At 40.5% G+C, this 22,564-nt stretch overlaps 1 protein-coding gene across 2 annotated transcripts in view; it reads left to right on the top strand.

Annotated features, from left to right (window-relative positions):
• SrpRalpha (signal recognition particle receptor alpha) overlaps positions 1-22,335 on the top strand; it is a 37,935-nt gene extending 15,600 nt beyond the window's left edge. The window contains exons 6-15 of one of the 2 annotated variants that reach the window (XM_053797036.2): positions 1,273-1,425; positions 1,601-1,729; positions 2,687-2,759; positions 6,736-6,902; positions 15,666-15,857; positions 16,173-16,337; positions 17,864-17,998; positions 19,256-19,432; positions 20,887-21,020; positions 22,078-22,335. In XM_053797036.2, coding sequence (XP_053653011.2) covers positions 1,273-1,425; positions 1,601-1,729; positions 2,687-2,759; positions 6,736-6,902; positions 15,666-15,857; positions 16,173-16,337; positions 17,864-17,998; positions 19,256-19,432; positions 20,887-21,012 — 1,317 coding nt within the window. In that variant the 3' untranslated portion in view covers positions 21,013-21,020; positions 22,078-22,335. Of the gene's footprint in view, positions 1-1,272; positions 1,426-1,600; positions 1,730-2,686; positions 2,760-6,735; positions 6,903-15,665; positions 15,858-16,172; positions 16,338-17,863; positions 17,999-19,255; positions 19,433-20,886 lie in introns of both variants that reach the window. The other variant, XM_053797035.2, reaches the window with a different exon arrangement.
• Positions 22,336-22,564: the final 229 nt, after the last annotated feature.

Here is a 22,564-nt window from a genome sequence, read left to right as displayed (position 1 = left end):
CCCTAAAATCTGGAATACCGTACCTGAGAACTCTAGAACTGCAGACACATTCATACCTTCAAAACTACCATTAGAAAGCATCTTATCTCCCTGATACACCCTGTCAACTAACTACACGAATACCACCTGGTGGTTCACACTTACACTCACTGACTCATTTGACCATAAACAGAAATATTAATCTCAATCTTAAAATAATGAATCCTGTGATACTCCAATACTGAAACTATGTACTGTGCCAAAACAAAAGCATTTACATTGCTAAACTCACAAACTAGTATTTAGTCACTTAGCCATAATACCAACTTACCTCATAATTTGTAATATTTTACAATTAAGAATAAAACTAAGTCTGCCCGAAATGCCTAGCCATGCTAAGCGTTCTAGTGGTACACTCTGTAATCACTATTTTACTACATGTAAGCCACACAATAACCAAATTTCTGTAAACTCAGCATTGTAATCCTTATAGAGAATAAACTTTGTATTTGTAATACAGTGGTACTCCAAGTTTCGTACAGCTCCCAACTTGAACAATTATGTAATTGTATTATTGTAAGTGCTTTTGTAAGTGTATTTTTGGGGGTCTGAAACGGACTAATCTAATTTACATTATTCCTCATGGGAACAAATTTGTTCGGTAACAGCACTCGAACAGCCTTCTGGAACGAATTATGGCCAAAACTCGGGGTACCACTTTAGTTAGGTAATTTATAATGTTCATATTTCTAAGGGCAAAAGGAATAATAAAATATAAGACAATATTTTTAATTTTGTTTTCTTGTTAAGCAGTGGTTTATTCTTGTGAAAATCCACACATTTATTGTATGCAACACAACATAGTAGAAATCAGTACTTTGGCATACTTCAGTCAGACGTCATTGCCAAAGCAATTTTACATTTTTTTTTTTTTTTTTTGTATACAATGAACTGACTGTATCCCACTGAGGCAGGGTGACCTTAAAAGAATAACAAAAGTTTGTCTTTTTAAATTTAGTAACATTTATGAAGGGATTCAGGGGAAACTGGTTAGCTGGACTTGAGTCCTGGAGGTGGGAAGTACAGTGCCTGCACTCTGAAGGAGGGGTGTTGAAATGTTGCAGTTTTTTTTTAGCTAGTGTAGGCATGCCTCTGGCAAGGCAGTGATGGAGTAAATGACGATGAAAGTGTTTCTTCTTTTTCAGGTTGCCCTGCCTTGGTGGGAAACTGCTATTATGTTGTTAAAAAAAAATCTTAGTTTTCACAGTAATGGGTTGCAATTTGTTTTTAAAGATTGAGAATGCTTGTGGTACTGAAGAAAATTCTAATAAATTGGATGAAGAGACAATGAGGAAAAATCGTGAGAAATTGTTCACCAAACGAGGGACTCCCAAGACTTCCAAGCTGGATAAGACCAAAAGTCCCAAGCCTAAAGGTGGCAAGAAGGTAAGGTAGAAAGATTAGTCATGGTATACACCTATATGATGGTTTTAAGTAAATATTTTGTAATTTGTCTAATTTCAATAGATTTAAGATTCTAATTCTTTCACCATACGTAAACTTGGATGCAGTTATTTCTGTTTTTCTTGTTATTCTTCCATACAGTAAACTATTATTGCAGGGAAAAGAGGCAACAATATGGGACTTAGATGGGAGAGATTCTAAAAGCCTCGACTATTCATCAAAGAGTGCTGGTGGCGACTGTGTTAAGTCTTCCCTTCGACCAGATTTTCTACCTGATCAGTCGCAGGTAAAAAAAAAAAACTTAATCCATTAAACTGATATCAAAGCCTTCATTACAATATAAAGGTTACTATTAAATAAAATGTTAGTATTTTATTAATAAATATGAAGAGTTAGCTCCTTTTATTATTTGTCATTGTGTGTTTAGTTCTGTACTCTGTGAAAGCCCTAAGTTAATAGAAAAAGAAAGAAATGCAGTATAATCCTGTATTGACGAAGTTGTCAATAAAGGATTGCATTATACTGCATGTTGGTATTTTATAACATTCCAGAAACCCCATCCCTAAGTTAATGTTCAGTGAGTTTCATATTCTAAAGTCACAACTTCATTGGGACTTTAAGTTGCCTTTTATGCATTGTCTGTGGGAAGCTTACAAAAAAAAAATGCATGATAAAACCTTGACAATATTGAGAAATTATACTTTTTGTATTACTCTCACTTGGAGAGTGTACTGTAAAATTTCCTACAAATAGTGTTTTTCTGTTTATATGTATGGCAAAGGTCTTAAAATATAGGGTAAAATTACAAGCGAATAATAGTAAATAAAAATTAGTTATAAAGTACGGTACGGGTGGGGCGTGAACTCATGGGCCATGAGTTCAAGCCCCACCTGTACTGTGATGTGTTTGCAATCGTGTTTTTACTAGACATGTTAAGTATTGTAGATGTAGAGGCATAATAACAGGTAAAGGTATAAAAGCAGAACAAGTTTTTATTAAGACTGTTTTACCCAGGGTTAAATTTAATAAAGTTGATTTGCTAAAGTTCAACCCTAATGAAATGGGTCCAATAAAACCTTATTCTGCATGTTGTCTTTATGCCCATGACAGTGATTAAAAGAGCACAAATCCCATTTATATTTTGTCTTGACATTTTGAATGAATAAAGACACGTGAAAGATGAGCATGAATTTATGCTTTCCTGTATCAAAAATGTATGATTAAGTGCTTTAAATATTTACAGATTGGAACACTTGCTGGGAATCTCAGGGGTATGGATATTCCAGCAGAAAAGGAAAGTACAGAAAAAAAATCTGGTAAGTATTTACAGGATTACATTGACTTGTTTGTCCTGGAGAATTGTGTAATAAGCACACCAACCTTGTACTCGAGGACCTGTAGCCAGGTATCCTCATATCTTACTATAGTTTTTCCATTCATGCCTTTACAGGTAAGACACAAACTTATCATGCATAATCCATGAGAAATGCACAATACAGAAGGATTAAATTAAAATATTTAGATATACTTCTCCATGGGGAAGTGGAACAGAATTTTTCCTCTGTCAGCCATGCGTGTCATAAGAGGCGACTAAAATGTCAGGAGCAAGGGGCTAGTAATCCCTTCTCCTGTATATATTACTAAATTTAAAGTGAAACTTTTGTTTTTCTTTTTGGGCCACCCTGCCTCGGCAGGATACTTTGTGTGTTGAAAGAAAGAGATAAACGACTCATTTAGAATAGAAGCAGAGGTGATTTCAGATTAATGTTATTTTATTTGTTACATGGTTTCTTCTTTCATTTAGATTTGTGTTTGTTGTGTGTATATTCATATAACAGGCTTGTTGAATAATGGTTAGTGTTTTCTGACTAATTGTATTTATGATGTACTGTTCATATGAAAGGTTATGTATATGAAAGGTTATTACAGTGTAAAAAAAAAAAATACAAGGAAGGCAGACTATATAAATTAATAAAAATAAGTGTATGGAGGAGGTGAACGTATTCAGATATTTGGGAGTGGACGTGTCAGCGGATGGGTCTATGAAAGATGAGGTGAATCATAGAATTGATGAGGGGAAAAAGAGTGAGTGGTGCACTTAGGAGTCTGTGGAGACAAAGAACTTTGTCCTTGGAGGCAAAGAGGGGAATGTATGAGAGTATAGTTTTACCAACGCTCTTATATGGGTGTGAAGCGTGGGTGATGAATGTTGCAGCGAGGAGAAGGCTGGAGGCAGTGGAGATGTCATGTCTGAGGGCAATGTGTGGTGTGAATATAATGCAGAGAATTCGTAGTTTGGAAGTTAGGAGGAGGTGCGGGATTACCAAAACTGTTGTCCAGAGGGCTGAGGAAGGGTTGTTGAGGTGGTTCGGACATGTAGAGAGAATGGAGCGAAACAGAATGACTTCAAGAGTGTATCAGTCTGTAGTGGAAGGAAGGCGGGGTAGGGGTCGGCCTAGGAAGGGTTGGAGGGAGGGGGTAAAGGAGGTTTTGTGTGCGAGGGGCTTGGACTTCCAGCAGGCATGCGTGAGCGTGTTTGATAGGAGTGAATGGAGACAAATGGTTTTTAATACTTGACGTGCTGTTGGAGTGTGAGCAAAGTAACATTTATGAAGGGATTCAGGGAAACCGGCAGGCCGGACTTGAGTCCTGGAGATGGGAAGTACAGTGCCTGCACTCTGAAGGAGGGGTGTTAATGTTGCAGTTTAAAAACTGTAGTGTAAAGCACCCTTCTGGCAAGACAGTGATGGAGTGAATGATGGTGAAAGTTTTTCTTTTTCGGGCCACCCTGCCTTGGTGGGAATCGGCCGGTGTGATAATAAAAAATAAGTGTGAAAGAGTTCAAAATAAAGAGGATGAAATTAAGGAATGAATGAGGCATTAATAAAATTTGTTGAGAAGAAACAAATTGATTGCAAAAACAAACCGAGCAAATGGATCAGCCTGTCAAGAGTGGTGGTGGTAGTGATATGCTGAATAAGGAAGTAGATAACAAAAAATGTATTTTAAGAGTTATGTAGACAATGAAATATATGCAGTAATTTTGTTTGTAACATTCAGGCATTATGTATATATAATGGGTGAAGAGCTGGAAGTGAATATGAAGGAAGTGAGTAAGGCAGAAAGAATGTTGAAACTATGAAGAGCAGCAGAGGCAAATATGATTAAGAGAAAACAAAAGTGTGTGGGGATAGTGGGTTGGAATTGTGTGTACGAAAGATATGGTTATAAACCTTTGTGGCTTTATACAAGGTGTAAGTTACTTAAAGGGACTAAGAACTTTTAAGGGAGTTAATCTTTTATGTATACTAAATAGTGCATGGCAAAATTGGTATTAGGAGTGGTTACAGTAGAATAAGAGGGAAATTAGAAAGGAAAGGGCATGTGTAGAGCAACTGTTTATAATAACCTATGAGTTTGGGATATTGGCAGTTTGGAGGGATATGTTGTGTATCTTTATACGTATATGCTTCTAAACTGTTGTATTCTGGGCACCTCTGCAAAAGCAGTGATAATGTGTGAGTGTGGTGAAAGTGTTGAATGATGATGAAAGTATTTTCTTTTTGGGGATTTTCTTTCTGTTTTGGGTCACCCTGCCTCGGTGGGAGACGACCGACTTGTTGAAAAAAAAAAAATGAGTTAATATTTAGTGAAAGGAAGTAAGCTGGTAGTTACATTTATGGATTTGGAAAAATGTGATGGGGGGTGATATGAAGTTTGTGGCAGGTGTTGCTGAATGTCGTAGGTTACTGAATGTTGTAAGGAGTTTGTGCAAGTGTAATAAGGTATAGGCTAGGATGTGTATGAAAGGAGATAGATTTCCAGTAAGAGTTTGATTACGCTGAGGATATGTGATTTTATGCTTATTTTAATGTACTTGTGGATAGGATTTTAACAGAAGTGAATGACAGTTCTCACCTACACAGTATGTGATTATAAGGCGTTGTTTCAGTTCCTGGCCCCACCCCTCACCTTGCTACTTGCCAGAATTACTCCTAGCTTCTTACCCTATTGTACCTACTCATAAAACTACATATGGAGCCAACCTTCACCACTTCATTGAGATGATTACACTTCCCAACCACTCTGTCTAAAGAAATAGTTCATTACATTTCTGTGGCTCATCTGTTGTGTCCCTGAAAATCTGTTTCTCACCTTCCAAACAACCTGTACATTGACATGTAGATCTTTGCTAATGGTTCAGACAGTACCTTTGCTTCCTGTCAGAATCCATGGTAACACCTTGTCAGGTTCCATTGCTTTGGGTATGGTCTCTAGGTAGGTGTGGTCCTAAACAACACTGAATCAAATTTTAGGTGCAAATTATTTTTATTGCTGTTTGCAGATGTCAGGAATATTGAGAGATTTCGAACAGCAGCGTCAGAGGTAGGTATTACTTTGAAATGTACAGTAGTTTGAACATACTGTAACTGTAGAAAAAGGGCAAGGTGAAAAGCATAAGTAAAATGAAGAATTGAGGTCTGAATGGAAGGAAGTAATATGGTAGAAGTGAATGTATTCAGATGCTGTATTTCGGAGTGAAGGTATCAGCGGATGAGTCTCTCAAATTCAGTAATTCACAGAATAGATAATTGAAAGAAAGTCACGAGAAAATAGTCTGGAATGTGCTCAATTTTAGTAGTTCTTGCACTTTGGTATGAGTGTGAAGCTTTGAGTATTGCACTGAGGAGGAAGTTTGACACATGAAATAACTTGGTCAATTATGGTTAGTTTTATGTGAAGAATATAGAATAAAGTCAGTGGAAGGCAATGTGATGGTATGAAGAACACAACAGAATTGAAAATGGGTGGCTGATATGCTTTGGTCAAGTAGAAAGGATAATGGAAGATTGATAAGAAGGTATATGAATTTAGGGTGGACAAAAGAAATATTTAGGGAGTATCAGAGAAAGGGTTGGAATAGGGTTTTCGATTGCAATAAGAGATAAGAGCTTGAAGATAAAGCAGATAATTCAGAATTAGTAATAGTGGGTTTATCATGGGCTTTGCTGTACATTGGAAATTTGCTAACTAGGTTGAGTTTTGGAAGTTGGGAATTAAAAAAAGAAATCTGCATTCATAAAAATATTGTAGGATATTGTAATTGGAAATTTTTGTCATGTTTTTCACATCTTAACACTGCCCTTACAGATAACTGGAAACAATCAGTATATGGAAAGTACCTTATTTTTAAGTTGTAAAATAGTGTATTTTTTAAAGCAGGAAAAATGTATTTTTTGGCTAATAATGTTCAGTGTCATCATTAGTAATGCTAGTATCTCTTTTCTGCAGGTGGAATGTTTTCTATGTTCCGTGGGTTAGTGGGAGGCAAGACCTTGACAGAAGCTGATGTGGAACCTGTCCTTGAAAAGCTGAAGGACCATCTTATTGGCAAGAATGTAGCTGCTGAAATAGCAAATAAATTGTGCCAATCAATTGGGAAAAAACTTGAGGGAAAAGTAAGTTGTGCTGTTGTATCAAGTTGGAACAAAAATTATTATACTGAAATTATGGAAAGAAAAACAAGAAAAATTACATAGGTAGGTCATTCTTGAATGACTTTATTGAATGACTTTAAGCCACATGGAAGAAGATAAATGGCAGGTCAAGGAGAATACAGATTCATATATGAAGCATTTGTTTGGAAGAGTCATACTAAATAAACATCTATTCAACTAGTGAAAAAAAAATGAGTAAAAGGCTGTCTGCAAATGTTTTTTCTTCACTACTGGCCATATGCCATCTGAATCTATATCCATCTACTATAATGACTGCTTAGTTACAGTGAAATTCACGGAAGAATAATTTTAGTAGGTGTCTGCTCACTACTGTAATATACACAGATGCTACTGCAGTGATCAAAAATGGAGTGGCAGTAAAAGAAATCATTCTTCTGAATGATAGTGTTTAACTGACAATGGGTACTGGAAGGAGTCGGCAGAATATTTTGATAAACCAGAATTTTTGGTTATAGTGTAGATAAAAATTTTAAAGTGGGCCTACTAGTAGAAGTAAGAGAAAAGAATTTGAGGAGCACTACAGCAAGCCTACTGGTCCATGCTAAAATAGTTTTAACTGAATTAAAGATGATGATGATTTGGTGTCATTTCATACCTTCAGTGAGAGCTGATGGGTCATGTATAAATTACAGGTGTATGGTGTAGGAGGTAGGTTACTGAAAGCAGTGAAGAGTTTTTACGAGGATAGTGAGGCTCAAGTTAGAGTATGTAGGAAAGAGGGAAATTATTTCCCAGTAAAAGTAGGCCTTAGACAAGGATGTGTGATGTCAACGTGGTTGTTTAATATATTTATAGATGGGATTGTAAGAGAAGTAAATGCGAGGGTCTTGGCAAGAGGCGTGGAGTTAAAAGATAAAGAATCACACATAAAGTGGGAGTTGTCACAGTTGCTCTTTGCTGATGACACTGTGCTCTTGGGAGATTCTGAAGAGAAGTACCTCTTCAAGGGGGGCTCCTTGGCGTGGTGAAGAGGCTCTTGGTCTGAGGAATTAGACCTATCGGTCTTCTTCCTCAGACCGAACCTAATTACCCCCCAATCTCCCCTCCCCTATCCCATCCTCCCCATCCTCCCCTTTTTCCTTTCCTCCTCCTCCTCCCCACTCCTCCCTTTTGCCCTTCCTCTTTTTGTCCTTTGGGATTTCTCCCACAGGCGCGCTAGTTCCTAGGTAGGAGAAAGGACACCGGGGTCCATCCCATTCCGTTGAGGTTTCTTGGCGGTGGCGTAGTTTGCCGTGGAATCTGGATTGCCTAGGGATGTCCCGATCCCTCTCCGGTATCCCGGAGTAGCTTTGGGTGTCTTTTGGGCGACGGGTGTAGCTCTGGAAGCCACCTTTCGGATTCCGGGGGTGGTGGCTGAAGGAGGTATGCTTTGTGGCGGATATCCGGCCGCCCTCTCTTTTGTCCACCGAGGTAGCTCGGCAGATGTGAGGTTGCTATCCCAGATTGCTGGTTTACTGGCATGAAGGGTAGGGTATGGCACGGGTTCCATGCTGCATCTGCGCTACTAGCGGTGTCGAGTCCTCTTGGGCGCGGAGGGAGATTTCTGGCCCTTTCATCCCTCCTAGGAACTATCCCTCCCCGGTCCCCCCTTTTTTTTTCTTTTTTTTATTTTTATTTTCTTTTCTTCTTTCTTTTTTTTTCTTAAAAACAAAAAGAAAGAAGTAACCTAACCATGGCAGCCCTAGTCCATGAACCTGGTACCCCCGGGCCCCTTCTTGATACCGCACCCCGTTCTGACCCCGCCTCGTCTTTGGACCACTCTTCAGACATTCCTCATGCCTCTGTACCTATTGCCGGTGCTGTTTCCTCACCCGCTTCAGGTACTGAGGCCTCGACTGACTCCTTCGATTTATCAGACCTTCGCTCTCCTCTGACTATGCTTCCGGCCTCTCCCTCTACGGTGCGGCAATTTTCAAATCACCGACCCGTTCCACGTCGGGCCAACTCTGGTCCCACGCATAAACGTCAACGACAATTACCTGCTGATGATACTTCTCCACCTTCACCTTCTCGTTCTTCTCAGAAACGATCGACACGTCCTTCACTACCTTTCCACGCTCAGTTTCAGACTGAACAGTGGACTAAATTCTTCACTTTACGGCCAACTTCCTCTACTGCCTATCTTTCTGACCATAGTATTGGCAAGGCACTCCTACGCCATGTTGGTAAAGATATTTCTTTTCATGCTCTTAAGAGCGGTACGCGCATCATTACCGTACAGAATGCTACCCAGGCTCGTGAGCTCTCTCGTCTTACCCATATAGATACTGTTCCTGTCACCCTTGAAAAACATCATTCCCTCAATTCTTGTAGTGGTACCGTTATTCTGCCCCATACCATAGTTCAACAAAATTTCCAGACATGTGGCACCGACATTCTAGAACAGCTGGAACTCCAAGATCTCCCAATCCTCAAGGTAGACACTTACGTTCTTCCTGCCCGTGGGCGGAGACGATACCCTAGCAATGTGGCTCGTTTAACTTTTGACAGCCGAGAACTCCCATCCTCCGTTTATATAGCAGGACATCGGTTACAAGTTCGAAAGGTGATCCCTACACCACAACAGTGTAGAAATTGCTGGCGATTTGGCCATCCAGCGAAATATTGCAGATCTATCGCCGAATGCCCAGTCTGTGGTGCCGATGACCATTCTAATACGTCTTGCAATCGATCTCCCTCTTGCCTTAACTGTCATGAGGCTCACCCTTCGTACTCTCGCCGTTGTCAGGTCTATTTAAACGAGCGGGAAATCCGTTACCTCAAAGAGACAGAAGGTCTCCCTTATGCCATGGCAGTTTCTCATCTCCGCCTCCAAGGGAGACTCCCACGTGTTTCTTATTCCCGTGTTTCAAAACGTCCCCCCACTTCTGGTATCCCATCTTCTACACCCACCTCTGTGGTTACCTCTCCCATAATCACTCCTGTATCTAATCCTTTTGCTGTCCTCGGCTCAGACGTCCCTACTTCAACGCCTCAGTCTAATCTCGCTTCTTCGAGTTCTCTCTTACAAGCCTCAGTATCGACGAGACCTCGTATGACACCTCTTCCCAATCGTCCCTCTACTTCTCAAAAGTCAAAAAAAGGTCCGGTAACACCTCCTACCCATCTTCCACCTCCTCATTTTACCCTCCCTGTCTCTGTCCCTAGTTCTTCCCCTCTCACTGGCTCAGTTACAAGTGCAGAGGTTCACCCTCCTCCTCGTAATGTACCTTCCTCCCCTGTTCCCTCCCAAGTTTCTTCCTCTTCTGCCACCTCCCAGGTTCCTGTCTCTTCTGTCCCCTGCCACGCTTCTCCAGTTCCCTCCACCCTTTCGCCCCCCCCTACCTTGGTACAGTCCAATACAGTTCCAATCTTTACTCATCCTCCCCCTACCATTCCCAATATTGTCTCCCATACGACATCTCTGAATTCCGAAACACTTGAAGCAATCTCTGAATATATTGCAGAGACCAAACCATCAATGGACACTGATCCACCTTCCGCTCTTCCTCTCTCCTCTGCTCCATCTGCGCAACTCCTTTCTTCACAGCGCACCGTTCCTTCGCTGCTTGAACATTTTCCACTGCCTCCGCATGTGGACTTTTCTAACCCTTCTAGTCCGTAGGAACCCTTACCTGCGGATTTCAAGTATCTTTATCATTGCCAATCATGGCCTTTTTACAGTGGAATATACGCGGCCTCAGGGGTAATCGGGGTGAGCTTCAGATGTTACTCTCCCAGTTTGCCCCTGTTGGTGTTTGCTTACAGGAACCAAAATTACACTCTGCTGTTATTTCTCACATCTCAGGCTATAATTTATTGTATTCTTCAGATCCTTTTCCTGATGGGACCTTTAATGAAAGTGCCCTTCTTCTCCGCACTGATATTCCGTACCATCAGCTATTTGTTCATACTTCGCTGCATTACACAGCAGCCCGTATCCACTTACATAGGTGGTATACGCTCTGTTCTTTATATCTCTCTCCTTCTCGGGCATTATCTATTCCGGATTTTGCCTTCCTTGTTTCGTCATTACCGCCACCGATTCTGTTACTTGGTGATTTTAATGCCCACCATTTCCTCTGGGGAGGGTCTCACTGTGATTCCCGTGGAATTCAGTTAGAGGCTTTTCTTGCCACCCACCCCCTCCATGTTTTAAATACAGGTACTCACACCCATTTTGATCCTCGGACTCATACTCTCTCTTGCATCGATCTCTCAGTTTGCTCTTCCTCCGCCGCATTAGACTTTACTTGGTCTGTTCTCCCGGACTTACATGACAGTGATCATTTCCCAATCATTCTTACTTCCCCTTCATATTCGCCACCTCTTCGCACCCCACGCTGGCAATTTAATCGGGCAAATTGGAACCTTTACTCACACCTGACTGTTTTTAAAGAGGTTCCTTCTTCGTCCTCCATCGATGAGCTTTTACACCTCTTCTCGTCCTCCGTTTTCACCGCAGCTTCTCATTCTATACCCCAAACTTCGGGCAGGCATTCTCAGAAATGCGTGCCTTGGTGGTCTCCTGCTTGTGCTCGTGCAGTACGTTTGAAACGCGCTGCATGGGGCAGGTACCGGTACAATAGAACCACAGAGCGACTCCTTGATTTTAAACAGAAGCGTGCGATCGCTCGCCGTGTCATCCGTGACGCTAAACGCACTTGCTGGCGAGATTATGTCTCCACCATCACCTCTGCTTCCTCTATGAGTGCAGTCTGGAAAAAAGTACGAAAACTGAGTGGTAAATATTCTCCTGACCCGGCTCCTGTTCTGCGGGTTGCCGGTGTTGATATAGCAAACCCACTAGATGTTGCCAATGAAATTGGCAATCATCTGGTCCGTATTTCTCAGGGACTCCATCTATGCCCCTCATTTCTTTCCTCAAAGTCTGCCAGAGAGTTAGCACCCTTGGACTTTTCTTCTCTCAGAGAAGAACAGTATAATGTGCCTTTTACACTTCAAGAACTGGAGGCAACACTCTCAGCTTGTCGATCATCGGCAGCTGGGCCCGACGACATTCATATTCGTATGCTACAACATTTACATCAGTCAGCCCTTGCAGTCCTATTACGCCTTTACAATCTTATTTGGTCACAAGGAGTTCTTCCACAGCTGTGGAAATCCGCCATTGTTCTCCCTTTCCGCAAACCAGGCACTACGGGACATGAAACCTCCCACTATCGTCCCATTGCTCTTACCAGTGCAGTTTGCAAAGTAATGGAACGTCTAGTAAATAGACGTTTAGTGTGGTATTTAGAGACACACAACAGTCTCTCCACTCGTCAATATGGCTTTCGTAAGGGACGTTCTACCATAGACCCCTTACTGCGCTTGGATACGTATGTTCGTAATGCCTTTGCGAATAACCACTCAGTTATTGCCATATTTTTTGACCTTGAGAAGGCATATGACACAACTTGGAGGTATAATATTTTAGCCCAAGCCCACTCCTTAGGCCTTCGAGGCAATCTACCATCCTTCCTTAAGAACTTTTTAACTGACAGGCATTTCCGTGTTCGGGTTAATAATGTGCTCTCCCCGGACTTTGTCCAAGCTGAAGGTGTCCCCCAGGGATGTGTTCTGAGCACAACACTTTTTCTCCTTGCTATTAATGATTTGGCCTCTAGTCTTCCATCAAATATTTGGTCATCACTCTATGTTGATGACTTTGCTATTGCCTGTGCAGGCGCTGACTGTCACCTCCTTACAGTTTCTCTCCAGCATGCAGTCGACCGTGTTTCCAATTGGGCCACCACACATGGGTTTAAATTTTCCAGCACTAAAACCCACCAAATCACTTTCACTAGACGCTCTGTCATCTCTGATCATCCTTTGTACCTCTATGGCTCACGTATCCCTGAACGTGATACAGTCAAGTTTCTGGGCCTCCTCTTTGATCGTAGGTTATCCTGGAAACCTCACATTACCTCTCTGAAGGCAACTTGTCACAGCCGGCTGAACCTTCTTAAAACCCTTGCTCATCTTTCGTGGGGAGCTGATCGTCGAACCCTCCTTCACCTACATTCCACCCTTATTTTATCGAAACTTGATTATGGTGACCAGATCTATTCAGCGGCATCTCCTGCTACTCTCTCTAGCCTTAACCCCATTCATCACCAAGGATTACGTTTATGCCTTGGTGCTTTTCGCTCTTCCCCTGTCGAAAGCCTCTATGCAGAAGCGAACGTTCCATCCTTATCCGATCGCCGTGATGCCCATTGCCTGCGCTACTATGTACGCTCTCATGATCTCCGCAATCCTTCCATTTATAGAATGGTCACTGATATTAGTAGACATTCTTTATTTGTTCGCCGCCCCTGCTTACTCCGTCCCTTCTCTCTTCGCCTTCATTCGCTCTTGTCTTCTCTTCAACTACCACCTTTCTATGTACATGTAGCATCTCACTTTTCCCTACCCCCCTGGGAGGTCCCAGCTGTTCGAGTCTGTTCTTTCTCCCTCCCTTGCTCGAAAGCCCAACTGTCTACGGTCGCTTCCCGCTCTCTTTTTCTTGACCACTTTCACTCTCATTCTCATGCCATTGCTGTGTACACAGATGGCTCTAAGTCTTCTGACGGCGTAGGATTCGCAGCAGTGTTTCCGGACAGCGTCGTACAAGGGCATTTACTATCTTCAGCTAGTATTTTTACTGCTGAATTATATGCCATCCTTACAGCACTTATCCGTATTGCATCTATGCCTGTGTCATCATTTGTGGTTGTCTCAGACTCCCTTAGTGCTTTACAGGCTATACAAAAATTTGATACACCTCACCCCTTAGTCCTCCGTATCCAACTTTGGCTACGCCGCATCTTTACCAAGCATAAAGATATTGTTTTTTGTTGGGTCCCTGGTCATGTTGACGTACAGGGCAATGAACAGGCAGACACTGCTGCGCGGTCAGCAGTACATGACCTACCAGTTTCTTACAGAGGTATTCCATGTACGGACTATTTTGCTGTAATATCTTCCCACCTTCACACCCGTTGGCAACAACGTTGGTCTACTATGCTCGGCAACAAACTTCAGTCTATTAAACCGAGTATAGGTTACTGGCCGTCTTCTTATCACCAGTGTCGAGGTTGGGAGACTACTCTCTCCCGTCTTCGCATTGGCCATACTCGTCTTACTCATGGATATCTCATGGAGAGGCGTCTTGCTCCTCTCTGTGAGAATTGCCAAGCTCCATTATCAGTCAGCCACATTCTGTTGGACTGCCCACTTTATCAACGAGCACGCAGAATTTACCTCTGTCGTCGTCTTCGCCCCGCTGCTCTCTCTTTACCTTCCCTTCTCGCTGATGGACCCACCTTTCATCCGGACTCTCTTATTGACTTTTTGACAACGACTGACTTACTTCACAAATTCTGATACTTTCAGCCCTTTCTACTTGTATCTCTTGCTACCCTCTACCCCCGTACTATCCCCTGCCCCACTGTTTTCTGTAACCTGCTGATCATCCCCCCTCCCTCCTGCCATCCAATTCCCTTGCTTCCTTCCCTACCCTGCAGCGCTGTATAGCCCTTGTGGCTTAGCGCTTCTTTTTGATTATAATAATAATGAAGAGAAGTTGCAGAGATTAGTGGATGAATTTGGTAGGGTGTGCAAAAGAAGAAAATTAAAGGTGAATACAGGAAAGAGTAAGGTTATGAGGATAACAAAAAAGATTAGGTGATGAAAGATTGGATATCAGATTGGAGGGAGAGAGTATGGAGGAGGTGAATGTATTCAGATATTTGGGAGTGGACGTGTCAGCGAATGGGTCTATGAAAGATGAGGTGAATCATAGAATTGACGAGGGGAAAAGGGTGAGTGGTGCACTTAGGAGTCTGTGGAGACAAAGAACTTTGTCCTTGGAGGCAAAGAGGGGAATGTATGAGAGTATAGTTTTACCAACGCTCTTATATGGGTGTGAAGCATGGGTGATGAATGTTGCAGCGAGGAGAAGGCTGGAGGCAGTGGAGATGTCATGTCTGAGGGCAATGTGTGGTGTGAATATAATGCAGAGAATTTGTAGTTTGGAAGTTAGGAGGAGGTGCGGGATTACCAAAACTGTTGTCCAGAGGGCTGAGGAAGGGTTGTTGAGGTGGTTCGGACATGTAGAGAGAATGGAGCGAAACAGAGTGACTTCAAGAGTGTATCAGTCTGTAGTGGAAGGAAGGCAGGGTAGGGGTCGGCCTAGGAAAGGTTGGAGGGAGGGGGTAAAGGAGGTTTTGTGTGCGAGGGGCTTGGACTTGCAGGCATGCGTGAGCGTGTTTGATAGGAGTGAATGGAGACATATGGTTTTTAATACTTGACATGCTGTTGGAGTGTGAGCAAAGTAACATTTATGGAGGGGTTCAGGGAAACCGGCAGGCCGGACTTGAGTCCTGGAGATGGGAAGTACAGTGCCTGCACTCTGAAGGAGGGGTGTTAATGTTGCAGTTTAAAAACTGTAGTGTAAAGCACCCTTCTGGCAAGACAGTGATGGAGTGAATGATGGTGAAAGTTTTTCTTTTTCGGGCCACCCTGCCTTGGTGGGAATCGGCTAGTGTGATGATAAAAAAAAAATGATCTATTAAAAAATAGGGTTGCACAGGTATGTAACAGCATGAAATTTATAAGACACCTTGGTATGCATAGGGCTAAAATTAATACTACAAAAAAAAAATTCTATTTACTACATTATTTTTTTGTTATTTATCTTGCCATCTGTGTATTAATTGCTTATATGTACTTGGTCAGATTATTGGAACATTCGAGGGGGTGTCGAGCACTGTGCGATCCACTCTTACAGAGGCTCTGGTTCAACTGCTTACACCTAAACGCCGTTTGGACATTCTTCGTGATGTAGTGGAAGCCAAATCATCTGGCCGGCCATATACCATAGCATTTTGTGGTGTAAATGGTGTTGGGAAGTCAACTAATTTGGCCAAGGTATTATGATTACAGTGTGTTTATATGTGGAAATGGCTGCAAGTTCTTGGTGTCATATACAATATTTTATTAGTAATTTGTAGCCAGGTAATATCATAAGCATTTCTGAACCATGAGAAATGGAGCTTTAAGTAAATTTTGAAGAGATGCAACTAAAGGTAGTAAAGTAGTTAAATGCTGTGGTTGGTGTTTTAACTACTAGTTAAGAATCCTAAATTATATAGTATATATATATATGTTTTGAGTTTTATTTCATACTGTATGACCTTATGGGTTTAATGTTTGGTTTTGATTATAATAATTATCCTCCCACAGATTACTTTCTGGCTTATTGAAAATAATTTTCGTGTGCTGATAGCTGCCTGCGACACTTTCCGAGCAGGAGCTGTTGAGCAGTTACGCACCCACATGCACCATTTAAATGCTCTTCATCCACCAGAAAAACATGGAGGATCTACAATGGTACAGCTGTTTGAACAGGTAAAAATAAAATGACATATTTGCTGAAGACACTCAGGATTTATTAGTTTCATACTAGGTAGTTTGTATTAGTTAAGCAATAGCTTAACTTGGTGTACTAATTAATGAGACCACTATTCATAAACAGTTGACAAAATCTTATTATTACAAAGAGCAATGTAAGAAGGCAAAAGGAAACTTCATACAAACATTAAAACTTCAAATTCTCTTCTCTGGTTCCATCCTTTATTATGACTAATTTTTCTATATTGATACTTTGATAAAAATAAGGAATTGTGATAACAAATCTGGTAATAAAATGGCTTTGGAAACTCTTGGATAAAGGTGATCTGCTAGATACGAGATGCTATGTAAGCCAATAAAATGGCTTTGGAAACTCTTGGATAAAGGTGATCTGCTAGATACGAGATGCTCTGTAAGCCATGCGTGTCATAAGAGGCGACTAAAATGCCAGAGGCAAGGGGCTAGTAACCCTTTCTGTATACATTGCTAAATTTGTAAAGAGAAACTTTCGTTTTTCTTTTTAGGTCACTGCTTCAGTGGGATACAGCCGGTTCGTTGAAAAAGAAGAAAAAAATAGTACAGCAGATAATTTTCATCATGCCCAAAATTTGTTAATATTTTCACTCGTCACTCGAGCTAGTAAAGGGCTCTTGATTGAGGAGTTGTAGCTATTCTTCCTTTGTAGTAAACAGCTGATTACCTCATAATTTTCAGTCACTATGTCTCCTTGGGATTAGGGCTTCTTCATGAATATATGTACCTAGCATAGTGGTACCATTACTTACACAGGTGTGAAGCATGAGTTTTGAACACTTCAGCAAGGAGGCTAAAGGCAGTGATGTTTAAGAGTGATGTAATACAATGGTCATATCCCACTGAGGCAGGGTAACCTAAAAAGAAAAACTAAAGTTTTTCTTTTTAAAATTTAGTAATTTATACACAAGGGGTTACTAGTCCCTTGCTCCCAGCATTTTATTTGCCTCTTACGATGTGATAGACTTATGGAGGAAGAATTCTTTCCCACTTCCCCATGGGCAAAACCAAGGGAGAGAGATATGTGAACATTATATAAACCTGGGGTAGAAGGTAGAAGGGTTAGGGACCATCTTTGGAATGGTTGGAGGGTAGGGGTTAAAAGGCTTGGTGCTTTAGGTGCTTGAGCATTCAGCAGATTTGTATGAATGTGTTGGGTAGGAGTGAAGAGAGATGAATAGTTTTCAACAGATGTGCTGTTGGAATGTGAACAAAGTAAGTTTTAAGAAGGGATTCAGGGAAACTGGTTAGCTGGACTTTATTTCTAGAGATAAGAACAGTGCCTGCACTCTGAAGGAACGGGTGGGGCTGGTGCAGTTGGAGGGTAATCTGAATTGTAATGTCATCACACCTCTGGCATGACATAAGTTGAATGAATGATGAATACTTTTCTTCGTGTCGCCCTACCTTGGGAAGAAATAGCTGTTGAGGTAAAAAAAAATTATTACCAAGATTTTATTGTGATAGGCTTCACTGGTATATTTTTTCAGGGATATGGTAAAGATGCTGCTGAAATTGCTCGACATGCCATTGAATATTCACGTAAGAACAACTTTGATGTAGTGCTCATTGACACTGCTGGTCGTATGCAAGATAATGAGCCCCTCATGAGGGCACTTGCTAAGGTAAGCTTTCTAAAACAGGTACTTTGTATTTAACATTGGTGTGCTCATAATAAATAAAAGTTATGGTAGTTTATTTCAGTGGAGTTAGGCATACATTTTGTAGAGAATGCAGATAAGAAAAGAGGAGAATGAAAGCATGTTAAAGATTATTTTATTTGTAATATGAATTGATGTACAGTATGGATGGGATGATACTGATACTCAATTTTATGCCTATACTGATACCAGCCAACACTGGTACCAATACCAGTACTACAGTACTTACTTTGAAGCTGATATCGATATACAGCCTCTCCTCACTTAGCAACATACATGTTCATTTACCGACGACTCGGACTTACGACGGGCTCTCTGACCAGTATGCATACCTAAATTAGAGCCGATTTCCTCTATTCTGTTCATTACAATATACAGTACACTACTGTATAAACATTTAAAAATATACTAGAAATTTTGTAAATGGTGCAAAGGTGACATTAAAACAATATCAAAGATGGTTGACACAAATCCACCGCCATTACAGTATGCTCCTTGCTTAGCAACAAATTTGTTTACCGCCGTGGTCGTAGGAATGGAACTCTTGTCGTTAAGTGAGGAGAGGCTGTAATTAAAATTTGCTGATAACCACCAATTCTGATACTTTCACACATACCTAATGTATGATATAAAAGCTGCATTAGAAAAGGGTGGGGGGGGGGGGAGTTGTGAAAAAATATGAAGTACTGTATATGTAAAGAAAATTGAAGAAAGGAGTAAGATCTGATATCCAGGTTTGTCATACTTAAGACAGGACCTTTAAGTAGGGGACTCTGAAGATAAATTACAAATGGTGTTGGACGAATTTGGAAGGTTACGTAAAAGAAGGAAATTAAGTATGAATGTAGAAAAGAGTTAAATTGATTAGGGTTACAAAAAAAAGTCTAGGCAATGATAGATTGAATATCAGATTGGAAGGAGGGAGTTGGGAAGAAGTAAATGTGTTAAGGTATTTGAGTGTGGACATGTCAGGAGACGGGTCAGTGGATGACATGGCATTCAACATAAGGACACCCTTAAGGGAAAGATTTACCATATTACATGAAAAAACATGGCAGTTACTTACTACTAACAGAATTGAAGAATGATGTTCATAGGAGTAGGATTGTTTGGATAAATCATGTACATAATTTTTTTGAATAGTAAATATGTACTGCATATCATTTATAATAAAGGCTTGCTTTATCATGGTATTCTACATTGTTTGTATACTTTTTTTAGCTGATCATGGTGAATGAGCCAGACTTGACTCTCTTCGTGGGCGAAGCTCTTGTTGGCAACGAGGCTGTGGATCAGCTGGTAAAATTCAACCGTGCTTTAGCTAACCAGTCCGCTGCCCAGTCACATCAGGTCATTGATGGCATTCTTTTGACCAAGTTTGACACCATTGATGATAAGGTACTCTTAATCCTAAATTACTAAAAAATATTATTTATTACAAGACCTAGGTAGTAGGTTGGTAGACAGCAACTGCCCAGGGAGGTACTACCGTCTTGCCAAGTGAGTGTAAAATGGAATCCTGTCATTGTTCTACAAGATGGTAGGATTGCGGGTGTCTTTTTTCTGTCTCATACACATGCAAGGTTTCAGGTACATCTTGTTACTTCTGCTTACACTTAGGTCACACTACACACACATTTTTTTTTTTCCAACACGTTGGCCGTCTCACGTCACACACTGAGGCAGGGTGACCCCAAAAAGAAAATACTTTCATCATTCAACACTTTCACCTCACTCAAACATAATCACTGTTTTTGCAGAGATGATCAGAATACAACAGTTTAAAAGCATATACATATAAAGATACACAACATATCCTTCCAAACTGCCAATGTTCTAAACCCCTCCTTTAAAGTGCAGGCATTGTACTTCCCATTTCCAGGACTCAAATCCGGCTATATAAAAATAACCTGTTTCCCTGAATCCCTTCACTAAATATTACCCTGCTCACACTCCAACAGCTCGTCGTGTCCCAAAAACCATTCGTCTCCATTCACTCCTATCTAACACACTTGGGCATGCTTGCTGGAAGTCTAAGCCCCTCACCCACAAAACTTTCTTTACCCTGTCCCTTTTTGAGGATGACCCCTACCCCGCCTTCCTTTGCCTACAGATTTGTACACTCTCCAAGTCATTCTCTAAATGACCAAACCACCTCAACAACCCCCTCTTCAGCCCTCTGACTAATACTTTTAGTAACTCCACACCTTCTTCTAATTTCCATACTCAGAATTCTCTGCATAATATTTACACTATCTGAACATCTCCACTGCCTCCAGCCGTATCCTTGCTGCAGCATTTTCAACCCAAGCTTCACACCCATATAAGGGTGTTGGTACCACTATACTTTCATACATTCCTTTCTTTGCCTCCGTGGATAACGTTGTTTGTCTCCACAGATACCTCAGGGCACCACTAGCCTTTTTTCCTTCATCAATTCTATGGTTAACCTCATCTTTCATAAACCCATCCACTGACAAGTCAACTCCCAGGTATCTGAAAACATTCACTTCTTCCATACTTCCTCACTCCAATGTGATATCCAAATTTTCTTTATCTAAATCATTTGACACCCTCATCACCTTACTCTTATCTATGTTCACTTTCAAATTTCTATCTTTGTACCTCTACCTTTACATATATATTTTCTTTTACCTCAAAGGCTGTCTCCTGCCAAGGGAGGGTGACAAATAGAAGGAAATGCATTCACTATTATTCATTCAGTAGCTCTTAGCTGAAGTGTGCTGACATAACAATTCAGATTACCCTCTGACTGCAACATCCCCAATGCTCCTTCAAAGATTGAAGGTGCTGCACTTAAGATCATTTACTTAGAAATAACTTTTTTTCAGGTTGGAGCTGCCATCTCAATGACCTACATCACTGGGCAACCAATTGTGTTTGTCGGTACAGGCCAGACTTACACAGATCTCCGCAAATTGGATGCTAAAGCAGTGGTCCATGCACTCATGAAGTGAGCTTCAAGGTATTACAGGCTGTGAGGGGTTGGAATTTAGTGGGTGGGATATTTAGAGTTAGTGCTTCATTATTTCTTTGGGTATTCCATGATTCATGATAATGCTAAAGGTATCTACATATTGGTTTTGGAGTATCAATAGATAATACTTGTATATTAAACCTTAAAGATTGTTTGACTGTTCCACTTTGTAAGAATATATAGCTTTTCATACTTTATGTAAAGTAGTCCAGAACAATTTCATAATTGAAGCCTCGTGTATTGGTCTTGCACAAGTGATATGGACAAATGCATTTATTATGGACAAACAAATGGTGCACCAAAAGTATAAAATGAGTGCCATATGTAACAAAACAGATTTTATTTTCCAACATACTGGATTAGAAAGTGGGTAGTAATTCATGAATAAACTTGAAATATATCCCTTGAAGTAACGTTAAGTTATTAATGAGAAGATGCTTCGTACAGTGTAGGGTAATAGTTTGATTTATGCAATTTCATACCTCGTAAATTTCTGTTTAGCACATTCATCATGAACTAAATTGATCTTAAAACTATAATTTAGTTTTATTACAAAAAAAAATCATCTTTCACACATGCATAAATGATTACAGAGAACTGGGTTAATTCAAAATAATCAGCCTTTTCAAGGGAAGAAAAAAAACAAGCAGTAGAAAATTACAACCACATGGATAGCCAGAAACACTTTTAAATATAGTATAAGTGGTAAATGAGGGATGTCCGAGGTTCAAAATTCAATATAACAGGCATTTTGATCAGTTCAAAAGTTTAGTGGACCAGGAAATGGAACACACTTTCCCTTAGCTTCCCTGAAAAATTAATTTGGTAATTACAGTGTGTGTTTTTCTGTGATGTATATTACTAATATTCAGACATTTTTGTAAAAAGGTTATTTCTGAGAGCATATTTTTTTAGATTAGTGATATATTATTCATTTGGAAGCACTCGACCCATTATTAATCAAAGCTCTGCTATTGTCTGATATTTTGTTCTACTTTTAAATTAGAATTATTACAGTATTCTTAAGGAAGTGTTAACCCCACAGGGCTCATACAGTGCCTGAGTAATGGGAGGCAATGAAGTTTAATCCAAGGAAAAGGAGGGTAGCTTGAATTTCATGGATCAAGGGTATATCATCAAAGAATTCCCTTTAAAGGTTTTTAACTGACAGTTTTGTATTGACTAGATTATAAATTAGGTGGTCAACGCCTTGGCGTCTTTGTGTGGCATATCAGTCAAAAAAAAAAAAAATGTATCTTCATTAAATTTAATACAAGAATTTTTATAAGCGGGCTTGATCTTAGGGAAAAATGAGAGTAGAAATACTATATGCAATTATCAAAATTTAGGTAAAGTACAGTGGTACCCCAAGTTTCGTACTGCTCCCAACTCGAACAATTATATAAGTGTAAGTATATTTTTGGGGGTCTGAAACAGACTTAATCTAATTTACATTATTCCTTATGGGAATAAATTAAAAGATGGTATACCTCCCTGACCAGTGCATGAAATTACTGCCTCTGTTTCTTCCT

This window comes from Cherax quadricarinatus, unplaced genomic scaffold (assembly GCF_038502225.1).
Source record: "Cherax quadricarinatus isolate ZL_2023a unplaced genomic scaffold, ASM3850222v1 Contig1264, whole genome shotgun sequence".
Classification (NCBI taxonomy): domain Eukaryota; kingdom Metazoa; phylum Arthropoda; class Malacostraca; order Decapoda; family Parastacidae; genus Cherax; species Cherax quadricarinatus.
This window is presented reverse-complemented; position numbering and strand designations above follow the sequence as displayed.